Here is a 26660-nt window from a genome sequence, read left to right as displayed (position 1 = left end):
ATCGGTCGAGCCACTGCCACACATACAGCTAAATGCCTTGTCAATGATTTTATCCCCAGATGGGGTTTGCCTGATTTTATTGATTCAGATCAAGGTACGCACTTCACAGGTGAAGTAGTACAGGAAGTAGCAAGGATGCTCAAAGTTAAATGGAATTTGCATTGTCCATATAGACCACAAGCATCAGGTCAGGTGGAAAGGACTAATAGGATGATTAAGACTTGACTGAGCAAAATGCATCAAGAAGGAGTACCCTGGCTTGAAGCTCTTCCTGCAGTTTTATGCAGCATAAGAGCATTCCTCAACCATTCTGTTGGACTCAGTCCACATGAAATAATTACTGGGCGACCCATGTCTATGCCAGGAGCCATTGATCTCAGAAATGCCAGCCAATGTACACATTGCCTCAGATGCTCTGATAGCTAATTGTGAGAGTCTCTCCAAAACAGTGGAGACAACTAGAGACAGAGTAACTGCTTGTTGGGAGCCTCCTCCTGAAGGTGGTCACACTATCATTCCAGGACAATGGGTAATGATGCGGTCATTCAAGAGCAAACCGCTAGAGCCTAAATGGCAGGGACCATACCAGGTATTACTAGTTACTGTTGCAGGAGTATTGTGCCATGGAAAAAAGACTTGGACTCATGTTTCACACTGCAAAGTAGTTCTACCACTACAGGGACAGATTAGGACACATGGACCAGCGAGGAGCCCAGGGAAGAACCGAAGTGCAATAGGCCTAGGGGGGGCCAACCCTAGGGTGAAGACTTCCTCATAGGTTTTCCCTTTTTAATAGATTACCCCTACCTAACTGGTCCCTAGGTGTCAGATTATTGTAGATCAGGGTCAGAAATTACAATGATAGGAAAAAAGAAAAAAAAAAACCACTATACGATCAAAAGAAGTTTTAAGATAGCATCATAGATGTGAATATACTAGTTCTATTTTTTTTTTTTTTGGTTTTTTCTTCTGTTTGTTTGTTTTGTTTTATTTTGCAGGGGCATGCACAACGGTTCCTAACTCAACACTACTGCCTCTCCTTCAAACACCTGAGTAAAATTTGTGGAGAACCATCACACGGGAAGGAATGAGAAATCTCCAGAACAATCCTGCAGTGCTGGCAGTCAAGAAGACATCTGGCCCTTTATGACCCTTACAGCTGAATGGACACATCTGAATATTCAGAATTATAAAATTTTAAAGTTACAGCTTGTGAGAGTTATTAGAACTCTCAAAGGGGGGAATGTAGGAATCCACAATTCAGGGTCACTTTGAGATCAACTGACCATCTGTCTATCCCATGTTGCCATGTGAAAACATCAGGGTAATACACATTGCTTGTGGGCATTCAAGACAGCATCTGTTGGATGATTAGATCAAACCTACAGTTAAATGGGTCTGCCTGTTGATGTGATCACAGTGATTGCTTGTGACTGATTGCATCTAAAGCAATACATGGCATTGCTCCGGCTTACCTTTGTGAGATCATTAATTTTTATATCCCAGGACAATATGTCTGTTCATTAGATGCAGGTTACCTTAAAGTACCTGTGATCAATAAGACTTCAGTAGGAGGTCACGCCTTTAGTTATAAAGCACCTAAACTGTGGAATAGTCTACCAGTTACTGTCAGAAATCCTCCATCTGTTTCTATTTTCAAATCCCGACTAAAGACTTACATGTTCACTCAGGCATTCCAACTCGTAATGTAATTCGAGCTGCCTTGGTTGTTTATTTTATTACCTTTACAAAAATGCATTTTAAATTTCCTTAAGTAACAAATTACTAACTCTGTTCTATCTTCTCGTTGAGCACTACCTCGCCACATAAGACCTGAGGAGGCTGGCCAGTGGTGACAGACTGCCATGATCTCGTCCGGAAGTAGGAGGCGGACTCAATCGGGAGCACACAGGAGTTTGCGGGGTAAGACAGGAACCGTGGTCGGGGACAGGCGTGGGTCTTCGTACTGCAAACGTCGTTTATTGGGCAATCCAGAATCGTTGTCGGTGAATACAGGCGATAGGTCAAAACACGAAAACACGGATCAAAACACAGGAAGGTAGGGGTTACGGGAGAGGGAGTCGGGCTGTGGACTGGGGACGAGGATGAAAGCGAGGAGCAGGTTGACTCAAGCAAGGGCGCTGGCTGGGTCGGCGAATAAAGGTTCCGCGTCCTTCTCGGTTTGTTTTTGCCTTTTATCTTGCCAGGTCCAGGTGTATCTGATTATTGCGATGGCATGGGTGTGGCACAGACGAATCCTGTGCTGACAGAGGATGATGTCCATCTGCCATGACGATTGAGACGTTCCATGCCGAGGTGGGGATCCAAGATGCCATTTACTAACATTATAACTACTTGTTAAACACTGGCTTACAAATTGTCACTTTCTAGAATGCCCAGGAGGGGTGGGCAGCCACTGGCCTGTGGACCCCAGAGGTTTTTTTTTCTCCCTCACCTTCAGTTGGGAGTTTTTGTTCCTTTCCCCAGTGGCCAGTAGGTATACTTGTAGCTCTATAATAAATTCTTCATTATGGTAGCCATTAGCTGACTGTCTTCTTTGTTTGTATCAATTTTTCTTGCTGTATGGCTGTGTTAAAGCGCTCTGTGTCACTGCGTGAGAAGAGCGCTCTATAAAAAATAAAAATAATATATAAATAATAATAATCTAAATGAGATTGTTTGAGAACGTTGACAAATCCCAGTTCTTGTCACTGGATGGTGGTCAGACCATTTGGTAATGAGGAAGTTTGGGGTAGATAGCAGTCAGGGGTTGGTTCCTCTGAAGGCTTCCTTGCCCTTGATGCTTTTTTTGAAGATATCACATCTAAAGCTTTATGTGAGGTCACACCTTTAAGGACTGCCCACCGAATGCTTATAAAACCACAGTGTATGTCCCCTTTAGTTAGACTTGATGACTACAGCACGAAACGGCACGTTCTGACGTTGCGGGCCGATGCTCTCGTCTGCAATAAAGAATCCTGCTGAAGATACTTCAAAGTCTCCTGGTCTCCTCTCTGCAGAGTTCCCAACAATGTTCTTCATATTTCTGTAGTATGTTTCTAATTTCTACTTTATTTGTATTGTCTTATCTGTATTATCCCTAGTATTAGTCTGTATTACGGACAGTCGGAAAAACATTTCACTGTGCGTTGTACTAAGTATGGTTGTGTATGTGACAAAACTCAAAGTTGAACTTTGGTCTGCTAGACTATAGAAGACTAGAGAAGTGGGGTAGACTTCTATAGACTATAGGATAGAGAAAGTTGAGGTTTACAGCTTTCTCTTGTGCGGAGAAATGTCTGTAGAGGCCGTTTACTCCAGACTGGGGAGGATGTGCCTCTGCTTCCTGGAACTTTGACACTTGAACTGACTTTGACTTGTGGCCAATCTGTGGAGCTACCTCTTATGAAGGCATCTTCTGGTGCTTACAGTATGTGTGCCACCTTGTAATGGCAGAGAGTTATAGTGCTTCGAGGGTCTAACCAGTTTATAGTGTCCTTTTCATCTTCTCCCAATCTGTGCTTCTCCACTGACTCCTTTGAAAGGTTCAGTTTTGTCATCGGCTTCTTAGCGAGCAGTGCACCGAGGAAACCTGCTTATGCATTTGTTCTGAAGGTAAGTTCACAGGATGTTTATCCACGAGCAACACTTTTCAATGCACTTTGTGATTATTTATTAACGTTTGGAAACAGAACTAAAGATTGCTATTGCAATGGGAGCATGCGCATAGGCGACTAACTGTTGACAACATTTAAGTAATTAACTAACATTAACTGTGTATTTATTATATCTATTAATTATAATTATGAATTACTATGTATTTCTAATATATTTCTTTATTGTAATAATTACAATAACTATTTATTAATTATTAAACAGTTTATTCTTTTATTTATTTTATATTATTTGGGACAAAACTGGGTTTTTCTCATGACATTATTATTGTCTATGTTAATTATACAGTATGTTAGTTATATCCACAGTTGGCTCAAAACATTTGCACAAATTTGCTGTTTCTCTTTGCTGTCCATAATTCCTGCCACTTTCAGCTCACAGTGACCTGCGATTCTGACTCCTGTACAGACATTACTGTGTCCAAAGTTTACTTTTTTGCTGTCTCAGGTGTATTCAGAAGAAGACACTGCCCAAGAGAGCTGTTGAGTTGTTACATCTTCACAGTAATGGACCAATGGATCTTGTCTGCATGGATTTCCTGACAACTGAGCCTGATTCCAGGAACCTCTGCAATGTGCTTGCAGCTATAGGTCGCTAGACATGATATGCTCAAGCTTTTGCAACCAGCGATTAGAAGGCAGCGACAATCGCTAAGGTCCTGTGGGAGAAATACTTTGTCCACTATGGTTTTCCCAAGAGGGTGCACTCTGGTCAAGGCAGGGATTCTGAGAGTCGGCTCATCCATGAGTTGTTGAGCATGCTTGGCATAAAGAAATCTAGAACTACACCTTACCATCCTCAGGGCGATTCCCAGCCTGAGCGGTTTAACAGAGCTCTGCTTCACATGCTTGGGACCCTTGAGATGCAAGACAAAAGGAAATGGAGTAAACACATCAGCCATCTTGTACATACATACAACTGCATGCTGAATGAGTCAACAGGCTATTCACCATATTTCCTAATGTTTGGACGAGAAGCCGGGTTGCCAGTAGATGTGGCATTTGGAGTTTCAAGTGACGATATATCCAACAAATCCTATTCAAGATATGTTAAAAATATGAAGCGTGAGCTTCAAGCTGCTTATCAGTTATCCGAGAGTGAGAGTAAGAGAAATGAAGGAAAGAAGCAACACTATGATCAGAGGGTCCGTTTCTACCCCTTAGCCCCTGGTGACCGGGTCTTGATCCAAAATCTTGGACTACAAGGGAAGGCCAAGCTTGCTAACCGCTGGAAAGATACCCCTTATACTGTGGAGAGTCAACTTCCTGGGTTGCCTGTATTCAAATTGAAGCCAGAGGGTGAACTGGGCCCTGAGAAAGTACTGCACCACAATCATAATCTGCCTACTGGGCAGGAGGTACAGCGGTGGTCTGAAAGGAATACAGAGACACCCAAACCTAAAAGGAGGGCTAGTAAACGGCTCAAAGCAAAGAGAGACCAGCGTTGTAGTCATTCTTGCTTACCAGCATCTGAACAGAATGATACAAGGGAGCCTGCATCCGACTCAGAAGATGATGAAACGGGGGTATGGTATGATTAATATCCTCCTAGGAGGTCACTGGAACTAGAACCTCTGAGCAGTCAATCTGCTGAATTGTCCGATCTGGATTTGGGTCTGGATGTCCTCATGAATGGCTCTGGACTGGAAGAGACTGCGACTGAGGATCCTGCAGTGATGGACCTTGGATGGACCCACAATAACTAGTAGGACGGGTGTCCAGGCAGGTGAAGTCGAGAGAGGTGCTGGGCCACAGACAGTAAGGGGAATGAGTGAGGGACAGGATAATGTCGCAGAGAGCTCGGCGGAGTCCATGCGATCTCAGCGACTGAAGAGTCATGTTGGGAAGCCCCACCACAGTAGCAGTTAGTACACATAGGGCTACTTTAGTTAAGGTTGGTGAAGATCTCGGTAGTTCATCTCCACCTCCTATCCAGAAATATACTAGCACTTTGTATAAGTGGATAGGTTGAAGGGAATGTGCATATCCTGTTCATAATGAGATGTTGAATGAGTATGATGTGATGTGGGTCGGTTGTCATGAGGACATGACTGATTTTGGTGGGGAGAGAGTGTAGCCCCCTACTACATTTGTTCCCATGTTGTATTGTGTGTCTGGGGTGTAAATTATCACTGATGTAAAATAGTTTTGTATTAATATGGAGAGGAGGGTTGTGGCTTGGCTTTGTAAGCTGATGTTTTTTTTTTTTAATTCTCGTATTGTAAGTTTTTTTTGGCGTTTATTGGACAGGAAGGTGTAATTTAAAGATTAGCCAATCAGTGCTAACTGGGGAAAAGGCTTGTAATCTTCCGGGGAGGGAAGTTTGAGAAGAGTCGAGTGAGAGAAGGAGAGTTCGAGAATGTGTGAAGAGGACTGTAGTATTATTAATTTAAGAGACCGGGGTGTGACATGTTCCCCGTCATGGAAAGTGTCCGAACCACTGCAGCTAGGGCATGGCCACCTCACTGCAGAGGAACAGCAGCGAAGACTCCGCAGCCACCAGTGTCTCTACTGCAGAGACCCAGGGCATCTCCGCGTTGACTGCCCAGTCCGTCCAGAGCCCCAGGTGAGTGGAACCCTTACATGCAACCGACTCATGGTCCCCATTGTTCTGTCCTGGGGCACCTACATGGTTGAAACTCAAGCATTGGTGGACTCGGGCTGCCGGTTGCTTATGGACACCTCGTTTGCAAAGACCCGCCAGGTTCCCTGACATATGTGTAAGGTCCAGATGAGGGTGAGCGCACTAGACGAACAGCCACTGGGTAAGGGGTACCAGGCCTCTACACTTGGGAGTGGAGGCCTGCCACAAAGAACAGCTACAGTTTTACCTGATTCCTTCATCTAAGGCCCCGGTCATTCTTGGTTTCCCGTGGCTCTCCCTGCACGACCCAGTTTTCCAATGGAGCACGAGAGAACTGGTGTCATGGGGGCCACGATGTCAAGGGACGTGTTTGTGGCTCCCCTGCCGGGCCACTTCCGTCGAGCGTGCTGACTCTCCCCTTCAGGTCGGCATTCCCCCAGAATATCAGGACCTGGCAAAGGTGTTCAGCAAGGAGCAAGTGGCCATACTGCCTCCACATCGGCCCTGGGACTGCACCATTGATCTCCTCCTTGTGGTGACACCTCCCTGAGGCCGGGTATATCCTCTCTCCATACCCGAACAGCAGGTCATGCAGTGCCACATCGCTGAAGTCCTTTCGGCAGGTATTGTATGTCCCTCGACAAATGGAAGACTGCTTTTAGCACCACCCTGGGCCATTATGAATATTTGGTTATGCTGTTTGGTCTTGCTAATGCCCCCAGTGTTTTCCAGGCGTTTGTTAACCACATCCTTGGAGACCTCATCAATAACGGAGTTTTGGTCCACTTAGATGACATTTTCATCTACTCTCCCTTCTGGGAACAACACGTGGAGCTGGCTCGTCGGGTGCTGAGCTGGTTGCTGCAGCATCGCCTCTTCGTTAAGGCAGTGAAGTGCCTTTTTCACCAAAAGCCGGTCTCTTTTTTAGGGTTTGTGCTCGGTAAAGACGGCATCGCCATGGATCCGGACAAGGTCCGGGCTGTCCTCCAGTGGCCAAGACCCACCATCGTGAAAGCCTTCCAACGCTTTCTCGGGTTTGCTGATTTTTATCAGCGTTTCATCAGGGCTTTCAGCGCCCTGGCTGCCCCTTTGACGGCCTTAACCTCCTCCAAGGCAGCGCAGTTCACCTGGACGGAGGAGGTACAATGAGCCTTTGAGACCCTAAAACACTGGTTCACCTTGGCCCCTATCCTCCGTCACCCAGATCCGGATAAGCCTTTCGTGGTGGAAGTGGATACCTCAGAGACAGGGGTAGAGGCCGTGCTTTCCCATCCGGCGACACCTCCTCCGTAGCCAGGCCCAAGTGATGCGACGGGAGGATTGCCGGAGGTGTCCGCTCTCCTTCTTGCTCAGGCAGCGGGTCTGGCTGTCCACCCGGGGTCTACGGGGGGCGTACCTGTCGAAGAAACTCAGCCCCTGATACATTGGTCCATTCAAGGTCCTACGTCGAATCACTCAGGTTTCTTACCGCCTCCAGCTACCGCGGCACCTGAGGATCTACCCGACATTCCACGTGTCCTTTCTCAAGCCGTGCGGTGCATCCCTGCACCAACCACAACTAGACTCACTTCCTCCTCTTCCCCTACAGGATGGAGAGGCGCCTGTCTATGCTGTCCCGGCGCTGCTGGACTCCCGTCGGCAGGGAGGAGTCCTTCAGTACCTGGTGGACTGAGAGTGCTATGGGCTGGAGGAATGCTGCTGGGTGGCCGCTCACGATGTGCCAGACCCAGACCTCATCAGTGCTTTCCATAGGGACCATCCGGACCGTCCCACGCCCAGGCCCCAGGGCTGTCCTCCTGATCGTCGCAGGGCGGCTGGAGCTGCTCGTGGAGGGGGGGTAGTGTCACGCCCTCCTCAGCGCAACGAGGATCACCTGCAGCGGATCATGGAACGGGCACATTAAAGGGAGGCTTGGAGCACACGCAGACGCAGAACCTTGTTCAGCCCTGTTCATCGCTCTTCGTATGTGCTCACTGCCTTGCCTACCTTTCCTGTTCCTGTTTGTGATGTTTTTTGGGAAAGGAAAAAGGGCTGTGGTTGCTAAGTGTGATGCATGGGAGGTCTAATCTCACAATATAACAGTATAGCTTTACACTACACTAACTGGGCCTCTCCTCACCCTAGCAAGAGTCATACACCTCAGATTGGAAAGCAGCAGTAGACGTATCCCAAAGTTACGTTGTCGTAGACACCACCAATTCATTTCCCATGTGATGGGGTTTTCAGAGGTATGGTAAGACAATTCCGAAAAAAATCAGAATTGAGTGGGTGGGCTACACAAGGAAATGCTCTGGAAAATAACATCTAAATGTGTAGAACTGTGAGGATTATGATGCTCATGATGTATAAATCGAATTTCTTTTCATCAGGAGGAAAGCGACTCAGGGAAGGCGAACACTAAAGGTGAGCTGTTTACACATCTGTCCGTCTCCTCTTACATTTATTCATTTAGTTCGTCTCCTTCCTCCAGTGGGACTTAGTGTTGCGGAACATACACTGATTTACCCATTTATACAGCAGGGTAATTTTTACTGTTCCAATCAGGGTAAGGGTACTACGGCAGGAGGTGGGAGTCGAACTTGTTACCTGTCCGTTCATTCATGAATTTTATGTGTGTGTGTGTGTGTGTGTTGGACCTGACGAATCGGTGCTGCTGCGAAGGCCTGGGGCATTGCAGACAATCACATGAGTTACAATAACAATGGTCACAACGTATGTTGTTCCAGCCCGACACACACATTTAATGTGTTAATTTTTGAACATTAATCCTACTGTTCTATCCACAGGTGGATCAATAGTTTAATTGCAGCCATCCAGAAGTACAAGAAGCTCCACAAGGATCCCCCTGGCAGTGAGGAGGGTAAGGAGACGGAACCCCACCCCCACCTGGACCCTCTGACCGCTGCAGGAACGAGCCGCCTGTCTGTAAAACCCCTTCGGTCTCCTGCTTCTGTGCAGCGCTGTCGCTGCTGCTTTTGTTTTCTACGCTGGTTTGGTCTCCAGCAGGCAGTTACCATGGAAACCCACAGAAGCTAGTGGATCGCAATGCTGTCTTGACAGCTCTTCCCTGATGGATCATTCATATTGAAGCGATAGTGAGAAGATGCGGTTGTGCGATGGCAGAGCGATACTGTTTGACTCCCTGTTTTGCTCCCCTCTGCTGGACAGAGTGCTACAGTGAAACGGAACCTGAGGACGAGGGCTCCCATTCCCCACGCTCGCACAGGAGCAAGGTGGATTCTGTGGGTGAACACATACACACACGCACACACGCACACACACACACACACACACACACACACACACACAGAGACACAAACACACACACATAGTTGTAAAATATATATACGGAGTTCAACATACTGCAGTGCGTAATGCTGCATCTCCATTTACTGTCCGGAAATACGGTGGTCATCCCTTTAATTTGTGAAACAGTTTTAATTCTTTCAGTGATGCTCTAAGAACACTTACACTGTTACATCTGACACCTTCAAATACTGTATTTGAGAATTTTTTTTCAAGCTGCCTTGATTGAGTAGTTTCAGTATGTGGCCAGTAATAATGGCAGTAATGAGCTGGTCTGTGAATGAGGGGCAGCTGAAAGCATAGTGGTTAGAGCTGAGACCTTCAGATCTGAATGTCACAGGTTCAAATGTCACCCACTGCTGTATTACCCTTGAGCAAAGTACTTACCCTAAATTGCTCCAGTAAAATTAGGAACAGTTGGTAGCCTAGTGGTTGGCGCTATTCCCTTTGGATCCAAAGGGTTCAAGTTCAATCCCTGCCTCTGGCTGCCTTGAGCAAGGTATTTACCCTAAATTGCTCTAGTAAAATTACTCAGCTGTATAAATGAGTAAATAGTTGTAAATAGCTTAATATTGTACTGTAAGTTGCCTTGGAGAAACGCATTAGCTAAATGAATAAATTTAAATTCCCTTTGTACTCCAGAAAACGCAGAGCAACACACTGCCTCGGTTCAAGGGGAAGAAGAACAAGGAGCCAGTGGGGAGTGGAGGAGGTCTTTCCACATCAGGGGGGAGCAAAGTTCCAGGTATGAAACTGTGCATTGACTGCTGTTTTCCACAAGAGGGCAGCAAAGGCCGAACTGTGAAACTGTGCATTGACCGCTGTTCTCCACAAGAGGGCAGCAGAGTCCGAGCTGTGAAACTGTGCATTGACCGCTGTTCTCCACAAGAGGGCAGCAGAGTCCGAGCTGTGAAACTGTGCATTGACTGCAGTTCTCCACAAGAGGGCAGCAAAGGCCGAACTGTGAAACTGTGCATTGACCGCTGTTCTCCACAAGAGGGCAGCAGAACTGTACTCTTATTTAGTCCTGTGCCAAGCCTTTCTTTCCAATGATCGACGACTCAGTAAATCAAGTTCATTTCAGGACAGATGAAGAGCTTTAGATGCCGACACGTGGTTGTTGACACAGAGTTACTTTGTCCAGTGTAACAGTTTATTTTCTGGGAGACATTACACAAATGGCTACATATATGATGCAAATCAGTTAGAATATAAAGAGAGAGAAGCATGTGAGAGAGATGTGTCTCGAGACCCTTCTTGACTCCTGAAAGGAACTTCTGGAGTTCTGAAGGTGAGAGGGAACTCGTTTTACTATATCAGAGCCAAAAGCGAGGAGCTCCAGACCTGAAAGTGCACTGACAACTGTTCACTGCAGGGGGGACCCTGAGTTCCAGCATCTGACCTGCAGTCAGACCACACAGGGTCATCCATCTCCTGCTGCTCTTCTGTTGCTCGTCTTCCAGGGGCAGCAGAGGATGAGATGGACATTCTTTTCCAGCGGCTGAAGCAGGACGGTGTGTCTCCAATTGGCCACGAGCAGCCAATTACCCACGACCACTTCCGCAGATCCTTCATCCGGCGCAACAAGAACCCAGTCATCAACGAGAAGGCCCACGCTCTCCGAGCACTGCAGAGCACACTCAAGGCAAGGCTGGAGGCTGGGGTCAGGGGTCAAGGGTCAGGGGTCGGGTGGCGGTCAGTCAGGGAACAGACTATCGCCTGCAGGACTTTTCACTTTTTTGCTTTACCGCTTAGTAGAGAAATTGTAAATAACAAAAACTCTGCATTATGCGGGTGAAGGAAAACACTGAGTCCTGGTGGATCCTGGTGCTGAAAGGCCATTTGTATGCTCTTCCAGGAGCTCTTTTATTTTTGAAGTCGCCCCTAAAATCAGTCTCCTACTGCAAATGGAATAACTGGTCTTCTGTCGTTATTTCTGTTGCTTCAGTGCCTTTTATTCTATTTGCGTTGTCTTCATTTTTGTTTTCCAGGCCAAAGAGGCGGAGCTCCAGGTGATCAACAAGGTCCTAGAGGACACAAATCTGACCTCTGAGAAGTTCCGCCGGTGGAAGAACCATAACGAGGACCTGTTCCAGGAAATCGAGAGGCAAGCACTGGCAAGAGCCCGGCACGAGCTTCAGACGCAGGTGTGCAGGGAGGAGGTTGCCATGGAGACGGGTGCCGTGAGCGACGGGGTCAGCAGACTGAGTCTGAGTGACGGGGAGCAGCTGGTGGACGCAGAGGACAGTGGAAGCTCTGCCCTGGAATCGGAAGCTGAACTCTCAGCATCGACGCACACGGCTGCTGTGGGCACTGCGCCAACCGAGTACTTCTACATCTGAGCCTCTGCGTGCTCATTGGTCCTCACCCGCCAGCTTTCTGCATGCTCATTGGTCCTCACCTGCCAGCTTTCTACATGCTCATTGCTCCTCATCTGCCGGCTTTCTGCTTGCTCATTGGTCCTCACCCGCCAGTTCTCTTGGTGCTCATTGGTCCTCACGTGCCAGCTCTCTGCGTGCTCATTGGTCCTCACCTGCCAACTCTCTGCGTGCTCATTGGTCCTCACCTGCCAGCTTTCTACATGCTCATTGCTCCTCATCTGCCGGCTTTCTGCTTGCTCATTGGTCCTCACCCGCCAGTTCTCTTGGTGCTCATTGGTCCTCACGTGCCAGCTCTCTGCGTGCTCATTGGTCCTCACCTGCCAACTCTCTGCGTGCTCATTGGTCCTCACCTGCCAGCTCTCTGCGTGCTCATTGGTCCTCATGCGCCAGCTTTCAGCATGCTCATTGGTCCTCACTCCCTAGCTGACACCTCAGTTGACCAGTGAACTGGAGCTTCACTGACCACAGATGTTTTATATTAAGTCTTCTGTGCTGTTTTTCTTTCACTCTATTCATTCTCTTTTTGCGCCATCATATAATCCAAAGGTTCGTTTCCCAGTTCATTTGAAATATTTAACGTTTGTTTTTCCAAAGGAAATTGTTATTATAGGTTCTGAACTTTAATGTAAAATGTTTTAAACTATAAACATGCTATTAAAAAAACTGTTAATATCTGTGTATATAGGTATGTATATTAGTTTGACTCTTTATAAAATAATATGTATAAGAAGTGTGATTACCTCATTATGCTGTTTGCCATAGGAATCAACGCTGGAGTGTAAGTATTAGTAGAATGTTTAAAGTTTTTTGTGTAATTGGATCATTTCCAGCTGCACCTTCTGCACGGTGTTTCAAATCACAGTCTGTTGAAATCAGTTTTTCAAACCAAGTTTCTCTTTTTTGGCTTTCGGTTCTATCAGTATTGACCTGTCATTTGATCTCACTCATTTTTATGATCAGTAGACTTTTGGCCAGGTTCAAAATGTCAGCACATTGTCTTCTGAAGTTCTGATGTCCAGAGATGAAAAAAATCTCGTTACACTCAACCTTGAGTCACTTCTGACCTTGTTGAACGTAATGAAAGGTGAACTTTGTGTGAGTGTGTGTTTTCACTATTACTACAACAGCGCATCAGTGAGAAATGATCGCTGACTGGTCTGTCAGCAGGAACAATAAAACTAATTTTGTTTTTTGTGAGCAGCTGCATAAGTGTGTTTTCTATTGAGGAAATCCTCACTGAATGTTCAAATGATGAAGAAATTAAATGTATGTGCATCATTGCAAAAAAAGATTAGAGATAAATTTTAATATTATATTGTGAAATCCTATGTTCTTCCTGTATTTGTCTAACAAATGTAAACATAGTAAAAGAAGTTGAAATCTGCGTTGTGAAAGGCGAAGCTCGAGGTCTGTGACTCCGCACTTCTTAGGTAACACACAGACTTGTCTTACTCTTGTGTCAGCTGTGGAATTACTTCTGTTTCCTTTGGCTAAAATACTAGATATCTGTAAATTAATCATAGAAATTTAAAAAGTGGTGTTCTATATAAGTGGAAATATACATATAATTCCTCAGGATGACTTGGAAACAGATGAAGTGGAACCCAAATGCAGAGTTTTATGGTGGACCAAAGGTGACTTGGGAATTTGGTTTGGTTGGAACAGGAGACACCTTCAAGGACTTGACCAGAGCAGTGAGTGGAAGTTCCTTAGGACCACGAGCAGTATCGACTCTTTGTGCTTCTGCTGGTTGGCAATGACTGGGAAATCTGGCAGGGGGTGATTGGGAAGAACGGCCTGCCCGATCTGAACCCGAATGGTGAAATGTTATTGGACTTCTGTGCTAGTCATGGTTTGTCCATAACAAACACCATGTTCGAACACAAGGATGCTCATAAGTGTACCTGGTACCAGAGCTCCTTGGGCCAAAGGTCAATGATCGACTTTGTAGTCGTTTCTTCTGACTTGAGGCCACATGTTCTGGACACTCGGGTGAAGAGAGATGCTGAGCTGTCGACTGATCACCATCTGGTGGTGAGTTGGATCAGATGGTGGGGAAAACTGATGGGCAGACCCGGTAGGTCCAGATGTTTAATGAGGGTGTGCTGGGGATGACTGTCGGAGGACCTTGTCTGGAATGATTTTAACTCGCAGTTCTGGGAGAGCTTCTCCCATGTCCCGGAGGAGGTAGGGGACATGGAGTCTGAATGGACCCTGTTCAAAACCTCCATTGTGGAAGCAGCCAGACACAGCTGTGGGTAAAAGCTTGTTGATGCCAGCCAGGGCAGCAACCCGAGAACCTGCTGGTGGACACCAGTTGTGAGGGAAGCCATCAAGCTGAAGAGTGAGGCCTTTAGGACCTGGTTGGCTCTGGGGACTCCTGACTCAGCAGACAGGTACCGGCAGGCGAAAAGGCAGAAGCGGCTGTGGTTGCAGAAGCAAAATCCCGGGCATGGGAGGAGTTTGGAGAGGCCATGGAAAATGATGGTCAGCTTCAAAGAGGTTCTGGAGAACCATCTGGCAGCTCAGAAGGGGTCGGAGGAGTTTCGCTCAGGCTGTGCTTAGCAGGAGTGGAGAAACTCTGACCTCTGATGAGGACATTGTTGGGAGGTGGAAGGAGCACTTTGAAGAACTCTTAAACCCGAGTGATATGCCTCCCTTACAGGAGTCAGGGCCAGAGGCTTTCGGGCTGTCAGAGTCCATTTCCCTGGTGGAAGTCACTGAGGTAGTTGGTAAGCTCCACAGTGGCAAAGCACCGGGGGTGGATGAGATCCGCCCGGAAATGCTTAAGGCCCTGGATGTTGCAGGGCTGTCTTGGTTGACATGCCTCTGCAATGTTGCATGGACCTTGGGGACAGTGCCCTTGGATTGGCAAACTGGGGTGGTGGTCCCTATCTTTAAGAAAGGGGACCGGAGAGTATGTGCTAACTGTCGGGGAATCACACTTCTCAGCCTCCCTGGGAAAGTCTATGCTGGGGTGCTGGAGAGGAGGCTCCGGCCAATAGTTGAACCTCAGACCGAAGAGGAACAATGCGGATTCCGCCCCGGCCGTGGAACAGTGGACCAGCTTTTTATCCTCTCACGGATCATTGAAGGGGCATGGGAATTTGCTAATCCAGTCTACATGTGTTTTGTGGACTTGGAGAAGGCCTATGACCGTGTTCCCCGGGAAATTCTGTGGGAGGTGCTTTGGGAGTATGGGGTACCGGGGCCACTACTGCGGGCCATTCGGTCCTTCTACATACGGAGCGAAAGCTGTGTCCGCATACTCGGCATTAAGTCAGGCCTGTTCAGTGTGGGTGTTGGACTCCGCCAAGGTTGTGTCTTGTCTCCACTCCTGTTTGTGGTTTTCATGGACAGGATATCAAGGGGCAGTCGAGGTCAGGAGGGCATTCTGTGTGGGAGTCGGAAGGTGACGTCTCTGCTTTTTGCAGACGATGTTGTCCTTTTGGCACCATCACATGGCTGCCTCCAGCACCCACCGGAATGGTCTGCAGCCGAGTGTGAAGCGGTGGGGATGAGGATCAGCACCTCAAAGTCTGAGTCCATGGTTCTGTCACGGGAAAGGATGGTATGCCCCCTCCAGGTAAGGGGAGAGTTTTTGCCGCAGGTGGAGGAGTTCAAGTATCTTGGGGTCTTGTTCACGAGTGAGGGAAGAAGGGAGCGTGAGATCGGCCACTGGCTAGGAGCAGCGGCAGCAGTAATGCGGTTGCTGTACCGGACTGTAGTGATGAAGGGGGAGCTGAGCCATAAGGCGAAGCTCTCCATATACGGGTTGATCTACGTCCCTACCCTCACCTATGGTCATCAGCTCTGGGTGATGACTGAAAGAATAAGATCGCGGATACAAGCGGCCGAAATGAGTTTTCTCCGCAGGGTGCTGGGACTCACTTTCCGGGACAGGGTGAGGAGTTTGGACATCCGGGAGGAGCTCAGAGTAGAGCCGCTAGTCCTCCGCATTGAGAGGAGCCAGTTGAGGTGGTTCAGGCATCTGATAAGGATGCCCCCTGGACGCCTCCCTTTGGAGGAATACTGGGCACGGCCAACTGGGACGAGGCCCCGAGGTCGGCCCAGGACCCGCTGGAGGGACTATATCTCACAGTTGGCATGGGAACGGCTGGGGATCCCCCAGGTTGAGCTGGAGGAAGTTGCAGGAAACAGGGGCGGCTGGGCCTCTCTGCTCTCCGTGCTGCCACCGCAACCCTTTTAGGGCAAGCGGGACAGAAGATGGATGGATGGATGGATGTTGGTAACCCAGCATAAGTGCACTGATGATATTTCACACTAATTCAATGTTGTTGTAAGGTCCTCTCATCATTTATGTTAACTGAAATCTTGTTTTTCATTTCTTAAGACTGGTAGGAAGGGCACATTGTTTTGTTCATATTTCACTTCTAATTAAAAAAAAAGACTAAAATCAATATTTCCAGAAATTAACATCAAACTTTAATCTCTATTGTCATCATTTAATACGTTTGTGTTGTGTTTCCTGTATTATATTTGACCACTAATGAAATTTCAGTGAGCCCTCTGTGTTCCCAGGGGCAATTTCTGTAGAACTGTCCCTTTGTGTGTGTGTGTGTGTGTGTGAGTGTGTGTGTGTGTGTGTAACCCTATTGCCAGACTTTGTAATGGATGTTGACTCGCAATGATCAGTTCTTCTATACAATCCTTTAAGTTGTCTTAAGAACTTACTCTGAAACCAGTTATAAAAAACAATGGTTTTTCTGGTTGTGATTGTAGATTCATCAGATGTCAACGTCAGGAACATAGAAACGGAGCAAAAGAGACAACGAAGGCCAGCTGGTGGTGTGGTGGCTTCAGAGGCCTGGGTTTGAATCTCATCTCCTGTGGTGGCTGGCATTGTGGGAGACAATGAAGACACTAGTGTACTCTTCATAATGCAGAGTTTATTAAAATACAAGACACAAAGAAGGTACAGCCAAGAGTAATAATGGAAATACAGTAGTGTCCTTGTGGGAGGGCACAGCCTGGACACAACCACTCTTGTTGAATCAACGGCTGCACCTGGGAGCAGCCTAGTCATAGAATAACAAGGCACAGCGCAGCCGATCGTCTAAGAGCTCTGTCTCCTACTGTCGTTTGTTTGTATTGCTGGTTTCTCTGCATCGTGGTTAAGCTGTTGTGTTGTTGTTATTATACTTGTGTTTGTTATATATATATATATATATATATATATATATATATATAGGGACATTATGATACAAAGCTCTGTAAATGTTGCATATTTGTTCCCCAGCTGCTCGCTCACAGGGCCAGGCATTCCATAGCCCTTGCAACACATTTAAAAAAAATAAAGTTAATTAATGTTGTGCTTAGAGCAGACCTGCTCTTTACAGCTCTGCTTTAAAGTGGAGTAAGACTGGGAGTAGAGTAGAGTGGAGTAAGTGGGCCTTTGAGGCACAGACCCTTCTCGAGCACAGTATAGGACCCCGATTGATATAGTTTACCCGAAACACTGAAAAAAAGTACCTAACACTGGGAGCAGCTGGTTCATATACCGAACACAGGTACAACTTTTCTAGCGTTGTTATATCAAAAGTCTGTAAACCAGGAGTCCGTATACCGTTGTATACCTGTACTTTGCTCAGTGGTACGTACAAACAAGCTGTACTTCAGTGAAACTAAACGTTTATTTTGTAGCCTGGTCAGATTGTCTAAAAAAATATAAAAAGGCACTTTTTCATGCCAGATCCGAATACTACGCAAAGTCAATTGATGAAAATTACAAGAACCCTTGCTTCCTGTTTAATACCATTGCTTACTTAACTGGTAAACACAAAGACAAACAATGTATTTCTGCTAGCATTACTAATGATGAATTTATGTCGTTTTTCAATAATAAATTAGAGAATATCCGCAAATCCATAGTGCCTTCTAGTTTGGTTTTAGCAAACATAAGCGCTTCTGACGATAATATTAGTTGTCCGCACCATCTCAGTAACTTCGACGTAATCACTGTAGAAGAAATTACTGTGTTAATTCGCTCTATGAAAAGTACATTTGGCGGAGGCCCCTGTCAGAGAGGTCTTCAACTCCCACCTCCGACAGAGCTTCAACTAGGTCCCAAGGGAGATGGGGGACATCGAGTCTGAATGGACTATGTTCCGCGCCTCCATTGTCGGGGCGGCGGTTCGGAGCTGCGGCCATAAGGTCTCCGGCGCCTGTCGCGGCGGCAATCCCCGAACACGGTGGTGGACACCGGAAGTAAGGGATGCCGTCAAGCTGAAGAAGGAGTTCTATCGGGCCTGGCTGGCTCATGGGACTCCTGAAGCAGCTGACAGGTACCGACGGGCCAAACGGAGCGCGGCTCTGGCAGTCGCCGCGGCAAAAACTCGGGCTTGGGAGGAGTTCGGTGAGGCCATGGAGGAAGACTTTCGGTCGGCTTCAAAGAGATTCTGGCAAACCGTCCGGCGACTCAGAGGGGGGAAGCGGTGTTCCACAAACACTGTTTACAGTGGAAGTGGTGTGCTGCTGACCTCAGCTGAGGATGTCCTCGGGCGGTGGAAGGAGTACTTTGAGGATCTCCTCAATCCCTCCGACACGTCTTCCGTAGAGGAAGCTGAGGCTAGGGACTGGGAGGGGGACTCGTCCATTACCCTGGCTGAAGTTGCTGAGGTAGTCAAAAAACTCCTTGGTGGCAAGGCTCCGGGGGTGGATGAGATCCGCCCCGAGTTTCTCAAGTCTCTGGATGTTGTGGGGCTGTCTTGGCTGACACGCCTCTGCAGCATCGCGTGGAGTTTGGGAACGGTGCCTCTGGACTGGCAGACCGGGGTGGTGGTCCCTCTTTTTAAGAAGGGGGACCGGAGATTGTGTTCCAACTACAGGGGGATCACACTCCTTAGCCTCCCTGGGAAAGTCTATGCCAGGGTACTGGAAAGGAGAATCTGACCGATAGTCGAACCTCGGATTCAGGAGGAGCAACGCGGTTTTCGCCCTGGCCGTGGAACACTGGACCAGCTCTATACCCTCACTAGGGTGCTGGAGGGTTCGTGGGAGTTTGCCCAACCAGTCCATATGTGTTTTGTGGACCTGGAGAAGGCATTTGACCGTGTCCCTCGTGGCATCCTATGGGAGGTACTTCAGTATTATGGGGTTCGGGGCTCGCTGCTACGGGCTGTTCGTTCCCTGTATGACCGGAGCAGGAGCTTGGTTCGCATTGCCGGCAGTAAGTCAGACCTGTTCCCGGTGCATGTTGGACTCCGCCAGGGCTGCCCTTTGTCACCGATTCTGTTCATTATCTTCATGGACAGAATTTCTAGGCGCAGCCAGGGAACGGAGGATGTCTGTTTTGGTGGCAGCGAGATCTCGTCTCTGCTTTTTGCGGACGATGTGGTCCTGTTGGCTTCATCAAGTCAAGACTTGCAGCATGCACTGGGGAGGTTTGCAGCCGAGTGCGAAGCGGCGGGGATGAGAATCAGCACCTCCAAATCCGAGGCCATGGTTCTCAGTCGGAAAAAGGTGGATTGCCCCGTCCAGGTTAGGGGGGAGTTGCTCCCTCAAGTGGAGGAGTTTAAGTATCTCGGGGTCTTGTTCACGAGTGAGGGAAAAATGGAGCGGCAGGTTGACAGACGGATTGGTGCGGCGTCCGCAGTAATGTGGTCATTGTACCGATCTGTTGTGGTGAAGAGGGAGCTGAGTCGTAAGGCGAAGCTCTCAATTAACCGGTCGATCTACGTTCCTACCCTCACCTATGGTCATGAACTCTGGATCATGACCGAAAGAATGAGATTGCGGATACAAGCGGCAGAAATGAGTTTCCTCCGCAGAGTGGCTGGGCGCACCCTTAGGGACAGGGTGAAGAGCTCAGTCACCCGGGAGGAGCTCGGAGTAGAGCCGCTGCTCCTCCGCATCGAGAGGAGCCAGTTGAGGTGGCTCGGGCATCTGTTCCGGATGCCTCCTGGACGCCTCCCTGGGGAGGTGTTCCGGGCTTGTCCCACTGGGAGGAGGCCTCGGGGCAGACCCAGGACACGTTGGAGAGACTATGTCTCCCGGCTGGCCTGGGAACGCCTTGGGGTTTCCCCAGAGGAACTGGAGGAGGTGTGCGGGGAGAGGGAAGTCTGGAGGACTCTGCTCGGACTGCTGCCCCCGCGACCCGGCCCCGGATAAAAGCGGAGGAAGATGGATGGATGGATGATTGAATGATTGATTACTATTCTCAAAAGATATAACACTGCAATATTTATCAAAACACGTAGGCTTCCGCGGCTGGTGTCAAGTGACTGGGGTTTTAAGCCTTCTGGATAAGACCGCGTCCTGTAGGAAACTGTTCCGACGTTTCGCCTGCCCTGTTGGAAGCATCTTCAGGGAGCTTCCACATCTTGCGAAGGCTGGATGTGAACTGGAGTGTTTGACCAGGGTAGGCGTATTTATGGGCGGGGTCGTGGTCGGAGGGCGTAGCGGGCGGTCCCGTTGGATGGTGTCCCTGCTGTGTTTTCCACCTGCACTGCATCTTTCGAGTTCCTGGTCGGCTCGTTGATCTGAACTTCCGTCTGAGGCAGTCGGGTCGTCGTGGGTCTGGAATGAAGATTGGAAATGAGGGGTGTCCAGGTCCTTGATAGTTTGAAACCCTCTTCTCGATTGAAGTTACCGGGGTGCTTCTCTGTCTCAGTCGCTTCTCTTACTACGCGGCTCTTGTATCCCGGAACAGGTGCAAGAACTCTTGTCTCTTCGAAGTCGATCACATGACCGGCCTGCAGTGAGTGTTCAGCCACTGCCGAATTGATGTTATTGTTCTTCGTCGCTCTTATGTGTTCCTGCAGCCGGGTTGAGATCGGTCGTCCTGTCTGCCCTATGTAGGTTTTGCCTCAGCTGCAGGGTATTTCGTAGACTCCGCTGGTCTTCAGCGGCAGGCTGCTATCTTTTATTGTACCGAGCAGGCTTTTTGTTGTGGACCCGGCCGTGAAAATGGTCTTAATGTCATGATTTTTGAGTAATCTACTTATCTTGTCGGTGGTATCTTTGACGTAGGGGAGGTAGGCTATTCTAGCTGGTTTGGTCGTTGTATGCAATATTTCATATCATGGAAGCGCAGTATTCTTACTTAGTCACTTGTCACACTAAAGCTATTCTTGGAATGAAAGCACAACCCTGTTTGAACTAATATTTGTCTAATAAATTGTATATTTCGTATTAACAGATGAGGATGCCCTGGAAAACTGCAGAGAGACTATAGCAGACATTTCGCTGAAACTTCAAAACGTCTCCTGCACAGAAAGCATGGGATTTTTGGAAACCTTTCGGTAAAACTTTATTTCTTTTTACACTGTTAAAATATTTATGATAGACAAGTATATTTTTGTTTATGGATGTTTTCATAGAAGTGCTGTAAATTTGTAAATTGCTTCATAGCAGCTGCTGTTTGTTTTGCAGGAAGAACATCACGTCATTAGCAGAGCACAAACCAATTGATAAAATTTACATTGGTGTGTTTGGGAGGACAGGAGCTGGAAAGAGCTCCTTGATCAATGCGATTGTGAATGAAAAACATCTTCTACCGTGTGGGGGGTCTCAAGCCTGCACTTCCGTCATCGTGTACGTAGAGGCCAACACTAAGTCTGACAAATACAGAGCAGACATTGATTTAATGAGCAAACAGGTGAGCTACACTCTCTAATAATGAGTCCCTCATCCATAGCTCCTGAGTAGAGTGTACTGTCGCACTGGTGTTTGCATGTATAAAGTGACAAAATGGATAAATTAAAACATTTTCACAGTGATGTGGTTTCTAGTAGAGCAGTAAACTGTGCAGTGGTTGAGGATGCCATGGAATTGGGTTTGAACGGACACACAGTCTAAGGGAGGGGACAGGAGTATTCATGAGTGGAAAAGTATCATCAGACAGCGTTAGTGACAGGTGAACATCTCGGTGAGGACAAGGGGCGAGTGCCTTCACAGCTTGTAGGAAATATGAAGAACAGAGGGGTCCCAGGAACAGCACCCATAGCTAGATAACGGCAGTCCAATGTCAAATGCAACATTATTCCAGAAGACACAACATCTGCTTCATCATTAATTTTCTCTCCCAAGGACACGGGAACACAGACTTGTAGCCTGAATGTTGTCAGTTCACATCCCTGTACTGTATTACTGCACTGTATTCCTTCTAAGTAGCAGTAGTACTGAACATAAAATACTTTGGATGTGTGTTTGCTAAACAACTAATTCATAAGAGATGTTAATATTTACCATTATTTGTATTTAAAACGCATCATGAGAAATGTGAGGTGTGGAAGTCAAATACCGTTAAGAACATACAGTAAATGTTTTGCTAGGAGTGGGATGCGGAGCTACGCTTCCTGCTGGAAACACTCTCTAATGATCAGGAGGACAGAACTGATGCTGACACTGAGTACGATGATGACGCTGATGAGATGCGAGACATGGCTAAAGAAAAAATCAAGTCACTTTACGGAGAGGATGGACTTGAAAAAGGTTATGATGAATTGGTGGGAAACAAGAAAGTCTCAGATATTCTGAAAAACTGCAGCATTTCTTTGACTTACGACACAGTAAGTACAACGATTAGAGGTTATGCTGAGCTACTGGTATAAAAAGGAGTTCCAGGTCAGTGTTAATACACTTTAGTTTGGGAACCTGCACATTAACACACTGTCCACACAGGCTGAAGAGCTGTCGGACGAAATCGGCCGCTACATTCGCAGTGACAGTGATGGAGACCCTCAATACTGGCCTCTGGTGAAGTGTGTGACCATCTCCCTTCCTCGCTCTCCTGCTCTCCTGGACACAATTGTGTTGGTGGACCTTCCTGGGGCTGGAGACGCCAACAAACAGAGAGATGAGATGTGGAAGGAGGTAACAACATGCAGTTCATAGTTTGTTCGTTCATTCATTCATTCATTCTCGATAAGCACTTGTCAAATGCAGGGTCCTGTGGTCCAGAATCTATGTAGAGCACAGGTTGTGAGACAGTGTCCACCTTCCTTATGGGACACCAGTCCATCACAGTGTAGTCCTTTATTGTAGACTGTAAATGAACACTTTAGATCTGAATTGTGTGGAACTTGGGGTTTGTGGGGCAATGCAATTAGTGGATCACCGGAATGTTAATTAGTTGGGTTGGTTAGTAAAAGGGGGAGGAGCGTGGGGGCAGGTTTGGCTGGTGTCCGCTGTATGGCGCGTCTGGGGTTTGAGCCCTGCTTAGGGTGCCTTGCGACAGACTGGCGTCCCGTTCTGGGTGTGTCCCCTCCCCCTTTGGCCTTGCGCTCTGTGTTGCCAGGTAAGGCTCCAGCTCGCTGCGACTCTTCTCGGGACAAGTGGTTGTTGACATGGTTGGTTGGATGGTTAGCAAAAGCATCTTTAAAAACAACATTTTCCAAGACTTCTGATTTTCTTGACAGATGTAGATATTACAGTCAGTACAGCGAACTTAGGAAGAGGAGAAAAGTACCAGCCTACAGCCTCTGCTCAGCAGCCCCAGAAGGCAGATGCTATGATATACAGTATTTAGCTCACTGGGTGAATACTACAGTGACTTAATTTATATATCCTGAGTCCCACTTGTTTTGTTAGAAATAAATTTGGAAAAACTCCATACTGGATAATAATTCGATAATTGTATTAAATGCATTATTAAATCCTTTCAGGTCTGTAGGATGTGTAGAATGATGTCAGACATAGAACCTACTGATATGTAGCTGGGCTGGAAAAAGCCCTCAGACACACAGGTGATGACTGAAATGTTGCTGTGGATGAGGAGTAACAAAGAACACGTTGTTTGTGTGCACAGTGCCTGAGCCGCTGCGCCTCCATCTGGATCGTCAATGACATCAACAGAGCTCTGTCTGACAAAGAGGCGCAGAAAATCTTTCAGGAAAGTTTGAGGAGCATCGCTGGAGGAGGAGAGTGTCACAACATCACTTTCATCTGCACCAAAACAGACAACATCGATGCAGAAGAGATCAAAAGGTAACTTTTTACGATTCCTGTTGCACGTTACAGCATAATGCTGCAGTGTTACAATTACTGTATGTACCTGCAGAGCCTTTGTTTTTATTTGAATTATAACGTTTTAATGGCTTTTTCAGGAACTACAACATCAAAGGCGAGGAGCTTGAAATCACTGAATTTAAGGTAAAACATTAAGCTTCTCACTGTTAAAAACACACACTATCTTTACAGTTGTCACGCCCCCGACCGCAGGCACATGGACCACACCTGCGACTAAAATCTGGGAGGCAGGGTATAAAGAGACTGCCCAGACACTTCAGACTGCGGAACCCCGATTAGAGAAGCTGCTGTTCTTCGCTACCGCTCTGTGTCCTCACCCGTGTTCCTCCTTGCTCCCTCCTCCCCTGTTCCTGGATAAGACTCCTCTGGCTACTCGTCCTTCTGCTCTTGTTCTCATGACTCTGGCTTCCGTGTGCTCCTCCGAACGACAACTGACGATCGACCGACCGACCCTTGTCTGTCCCCGACCATTCTTTTGTCTGCTCTAATCGCGATAAGCACGCACCTGCAGTTGAGTCTGCCTGCTGGACTCCGGTGTGCACGATGACAACAATATTATATCTCACATTAAAAATTTTATTTGAGAGTATTAACAAGTACACTTTTGTTAGGACTCTCCGGACTATGAAAAAAAAGAGAAGCAGGCGTGTATAAAGTACCGTAACGAGAAGGTGAAAGACAAATTCATGAAAAACCACAAAGTCAAAGCAGAGGTATGTTTGCATTGAATTTAACGCCAGTGGACTTAATAAATATGAGAAAACACTAATTTCTTTAATTTCTTTTGAATGTATCCTGTAAAATAGTCAGCTGGGAATATGAAACTTGTTTAAACTGAATATAAGTTCTGTTCACCTGCAAGAGGTAAATAATAAGAGACACATTTACGATTTTTATTTTTTCATAACTCTTTGGTTAAAACATCTCACTTATGCTTTCAGAATTTTCTCCTTGGCAAAACTGCTGACTCAAACAGGCATTTTAACGTGTTCACTGTCAGCTCCAGAGAATACAGTTTGATTCAGGAGGGAAAGAACACAACTCTTGATGAGGATAAAACAGGTAAGAGAACGTCTACAATACATTTCCTCAAACCTTTTTTTGATGTGTTGCTGTATCTGTGAGGTTTTTCATACCTTAAATTAAGGCCTTGACTGAGTCAGTAAAAAGTAAAATGAACCACTGGAGAAAAAAAAGACTCTTTTCTGTATTTGACTATCAGCTGTTCATGAAGAGCAGGCAAAGCCATGTACAAAAAGGAAGTAATTATTGTGTGTTACCGTTTTTCTTACGTTACATGGTAGACCAAAAAAATAACAAACATAAGTATAATAACTAGAACACTGTCACAGTTACTTGCACACTGACCTGCCAACAGAATTAAAAATAAAGTAGTTCTGTTTTGCTTATTTATTTCATCTGCTTTTTCTAAGAATTGCCGATGCTGATTGAACACATGAAGAAGATCTACGTGTGGCATTCAGAGAAGGCAGTGAAAGATTATGTGTCTGACGTTGCAGGGGTCGTAACATTTCTGCACCTTTCAAAGAACCCTTGTAATGCGAAGGTATCATATCCCCTGATTTTACTGCGAAAACCTCTGTATAAAGAGTCTAATGAGTGTGGTCTTTATCAGTGAGGAACCTGAATCAACATCAGTAACAATGGAAACATGGATCCACAAACACATGTCCTGTGTTCTTTCAGATTGCATCTTACACTTCTAAGGAATTCGGAAGACTTGAAAAGGAGCTGAATGATGAATGTGAAGAGCTGCACAAGTTTCTGACCAATGTCCAGAGTAAACTGAGGAATAACTTGGTAAAGGGAGTGAAAGAGGCTGAGAAGCATTGTTTGACCAATGGCAGAAAGTTTCTGGAGCCAGTGAGTAACTGAGAACACATGAAATTTCATCATTTATTTGACACATCCAAGACCACCTAACAGTGTTTTATTCATATCTTGCAAAAGGTAAAAAAGGTAAAAAACATAATTTGTGTAATTCTGTGTATGAAATTATACAAATTTAGAGAATTATGGTCAGCTGGCTATATTTGCAGTAAAGCTGATGTTTCTTCTCTGTGGCATGTAGTTATTTCTCTGTTCTCTGTTTTACCAAAGTTCAGAGCGACACGAGTGACTGTTCAGAGAAACACTCTTTCTGTTGTTGTCTGGTGATGTTTATATTTAGATTATGGATTTATGATCCAGTTCTGTGACACATCCATCCATCCATCCATCCATCCATCCATCCATTTTCTATCCCGCTTGTTCAAGTAGGGTCACAGTGGCAGTAGGGAGAGCAGAGCAGCCCAGCCGCCCCTGTCCCCCGCGACTTCCTCCAGCTCAGCCCAGAGATCCCTAACCACTCCCAGGACAACTGGGAGATATAACCCCTCCAGTGGGTCCTGGGCCGATCTTGGGGCCTCGCCAAAGGGAGGCGTCCAGGGGGCATCAGAAGCCCGAACCACCTCAACTGGCTCCTCTCAATGTGGAGGAGCAGTGGCTCTACTCTAAGTTCCTCCCAGATGTCCAAACTCCTCACCCTGTCACGGAGAGTGAGTCCTAATACCCTGTGGAGAAAACTCATTTCAGCCACTTGTATCTGCGATCTTATTCTTTCGGTCACTACCCAGAGTTGATGACCATAGGTAATGGTAGGGACGTAAATCGACCGGTAAATGGAGAGCTTTGCCTTATGGCTCAGCTCCCCCTTCACCACCA

The 26660-nt window shown here is 46.9% G+C and overlaps 1 protein-coding gene across 1 annotated transcript; it reads left to right on the top strand.

Annotated features, from left to right (window-relative positions):
* Positions 1 to 21178: 21178 nt before the first annotated feature.
* LOC114912308 (nuclear GTPase SLIP-GC-like) lies at positions 21179 to 26329 on the top strand. Its single transcript, XM_029258571.1, has 11 exons — positions 21179 to 21208; positions 21339 to 21564; positions 22241 to 22477; positions 22590 to 22781; positions 23716 to 23894; positions 24014 to 24059; positions 24548 to 24649; positions 24878 to 24998; positions 25370 to 25503; positions 25644 to 25820; positions 26282 to 26329. Exons 1-11 carry the CDS (start codon positions 21186 to 21188, stop codon positions 26327 to 26329), a joined length of 1485 nt encoding a protein of 494 aa, XP_029114404.1. The 5' UTR covers positions 21179 to 21185.
* Positions 26330 to 26660: the final 331 nt, after the last annotated feature.

The sequence above is a fragment of the Scleropages formosus genome, chromosome 15 (genome assembly GCF_900964775.1).
Source record: "Scleropages formosus chromosome 15, fSclFor1.1, whole genome shotgun sequence".
Taxonomy (NCBI): domain Eukaryota; kingdom Metazoa; phylum Chordata; class Actinopteri; order Osteoglossiformes; family Osteoglossidae; genus Scleropages; species Scleropages formosus.
The sequence above is the reverse complement of the archived record's forward strand: the minus strand, read 5'-3'. Positions and strand labels throughout refer to the sequence as shown.

What these genes read in the sequence shown, in the direction of transcription:
- LOC114912308 (XM_029258571.1), top strand. Translation starts at nt 21,186, where the DNA reads ATGGGATTTTTGGAAACCTTTCG. An exon ending in GGATTTTTGGAAACCTTTCG is followed by an intron (nt 21,209 to 21,338) that starts GTAAAACTTTAT and finishes TTTGTTTTGCAG; the next exon opens with GAAGAACATCACGTCATTAG. An exon ending in GCAGAAAGTTTCTGGAGCCA is followed by an intron (nt 25,821 to 26,281) that starts GTGAGTAACTGA and finishes GACTTCCTCCAG; the next exon opens with CTCAGCCCAGAGATCCCTAA.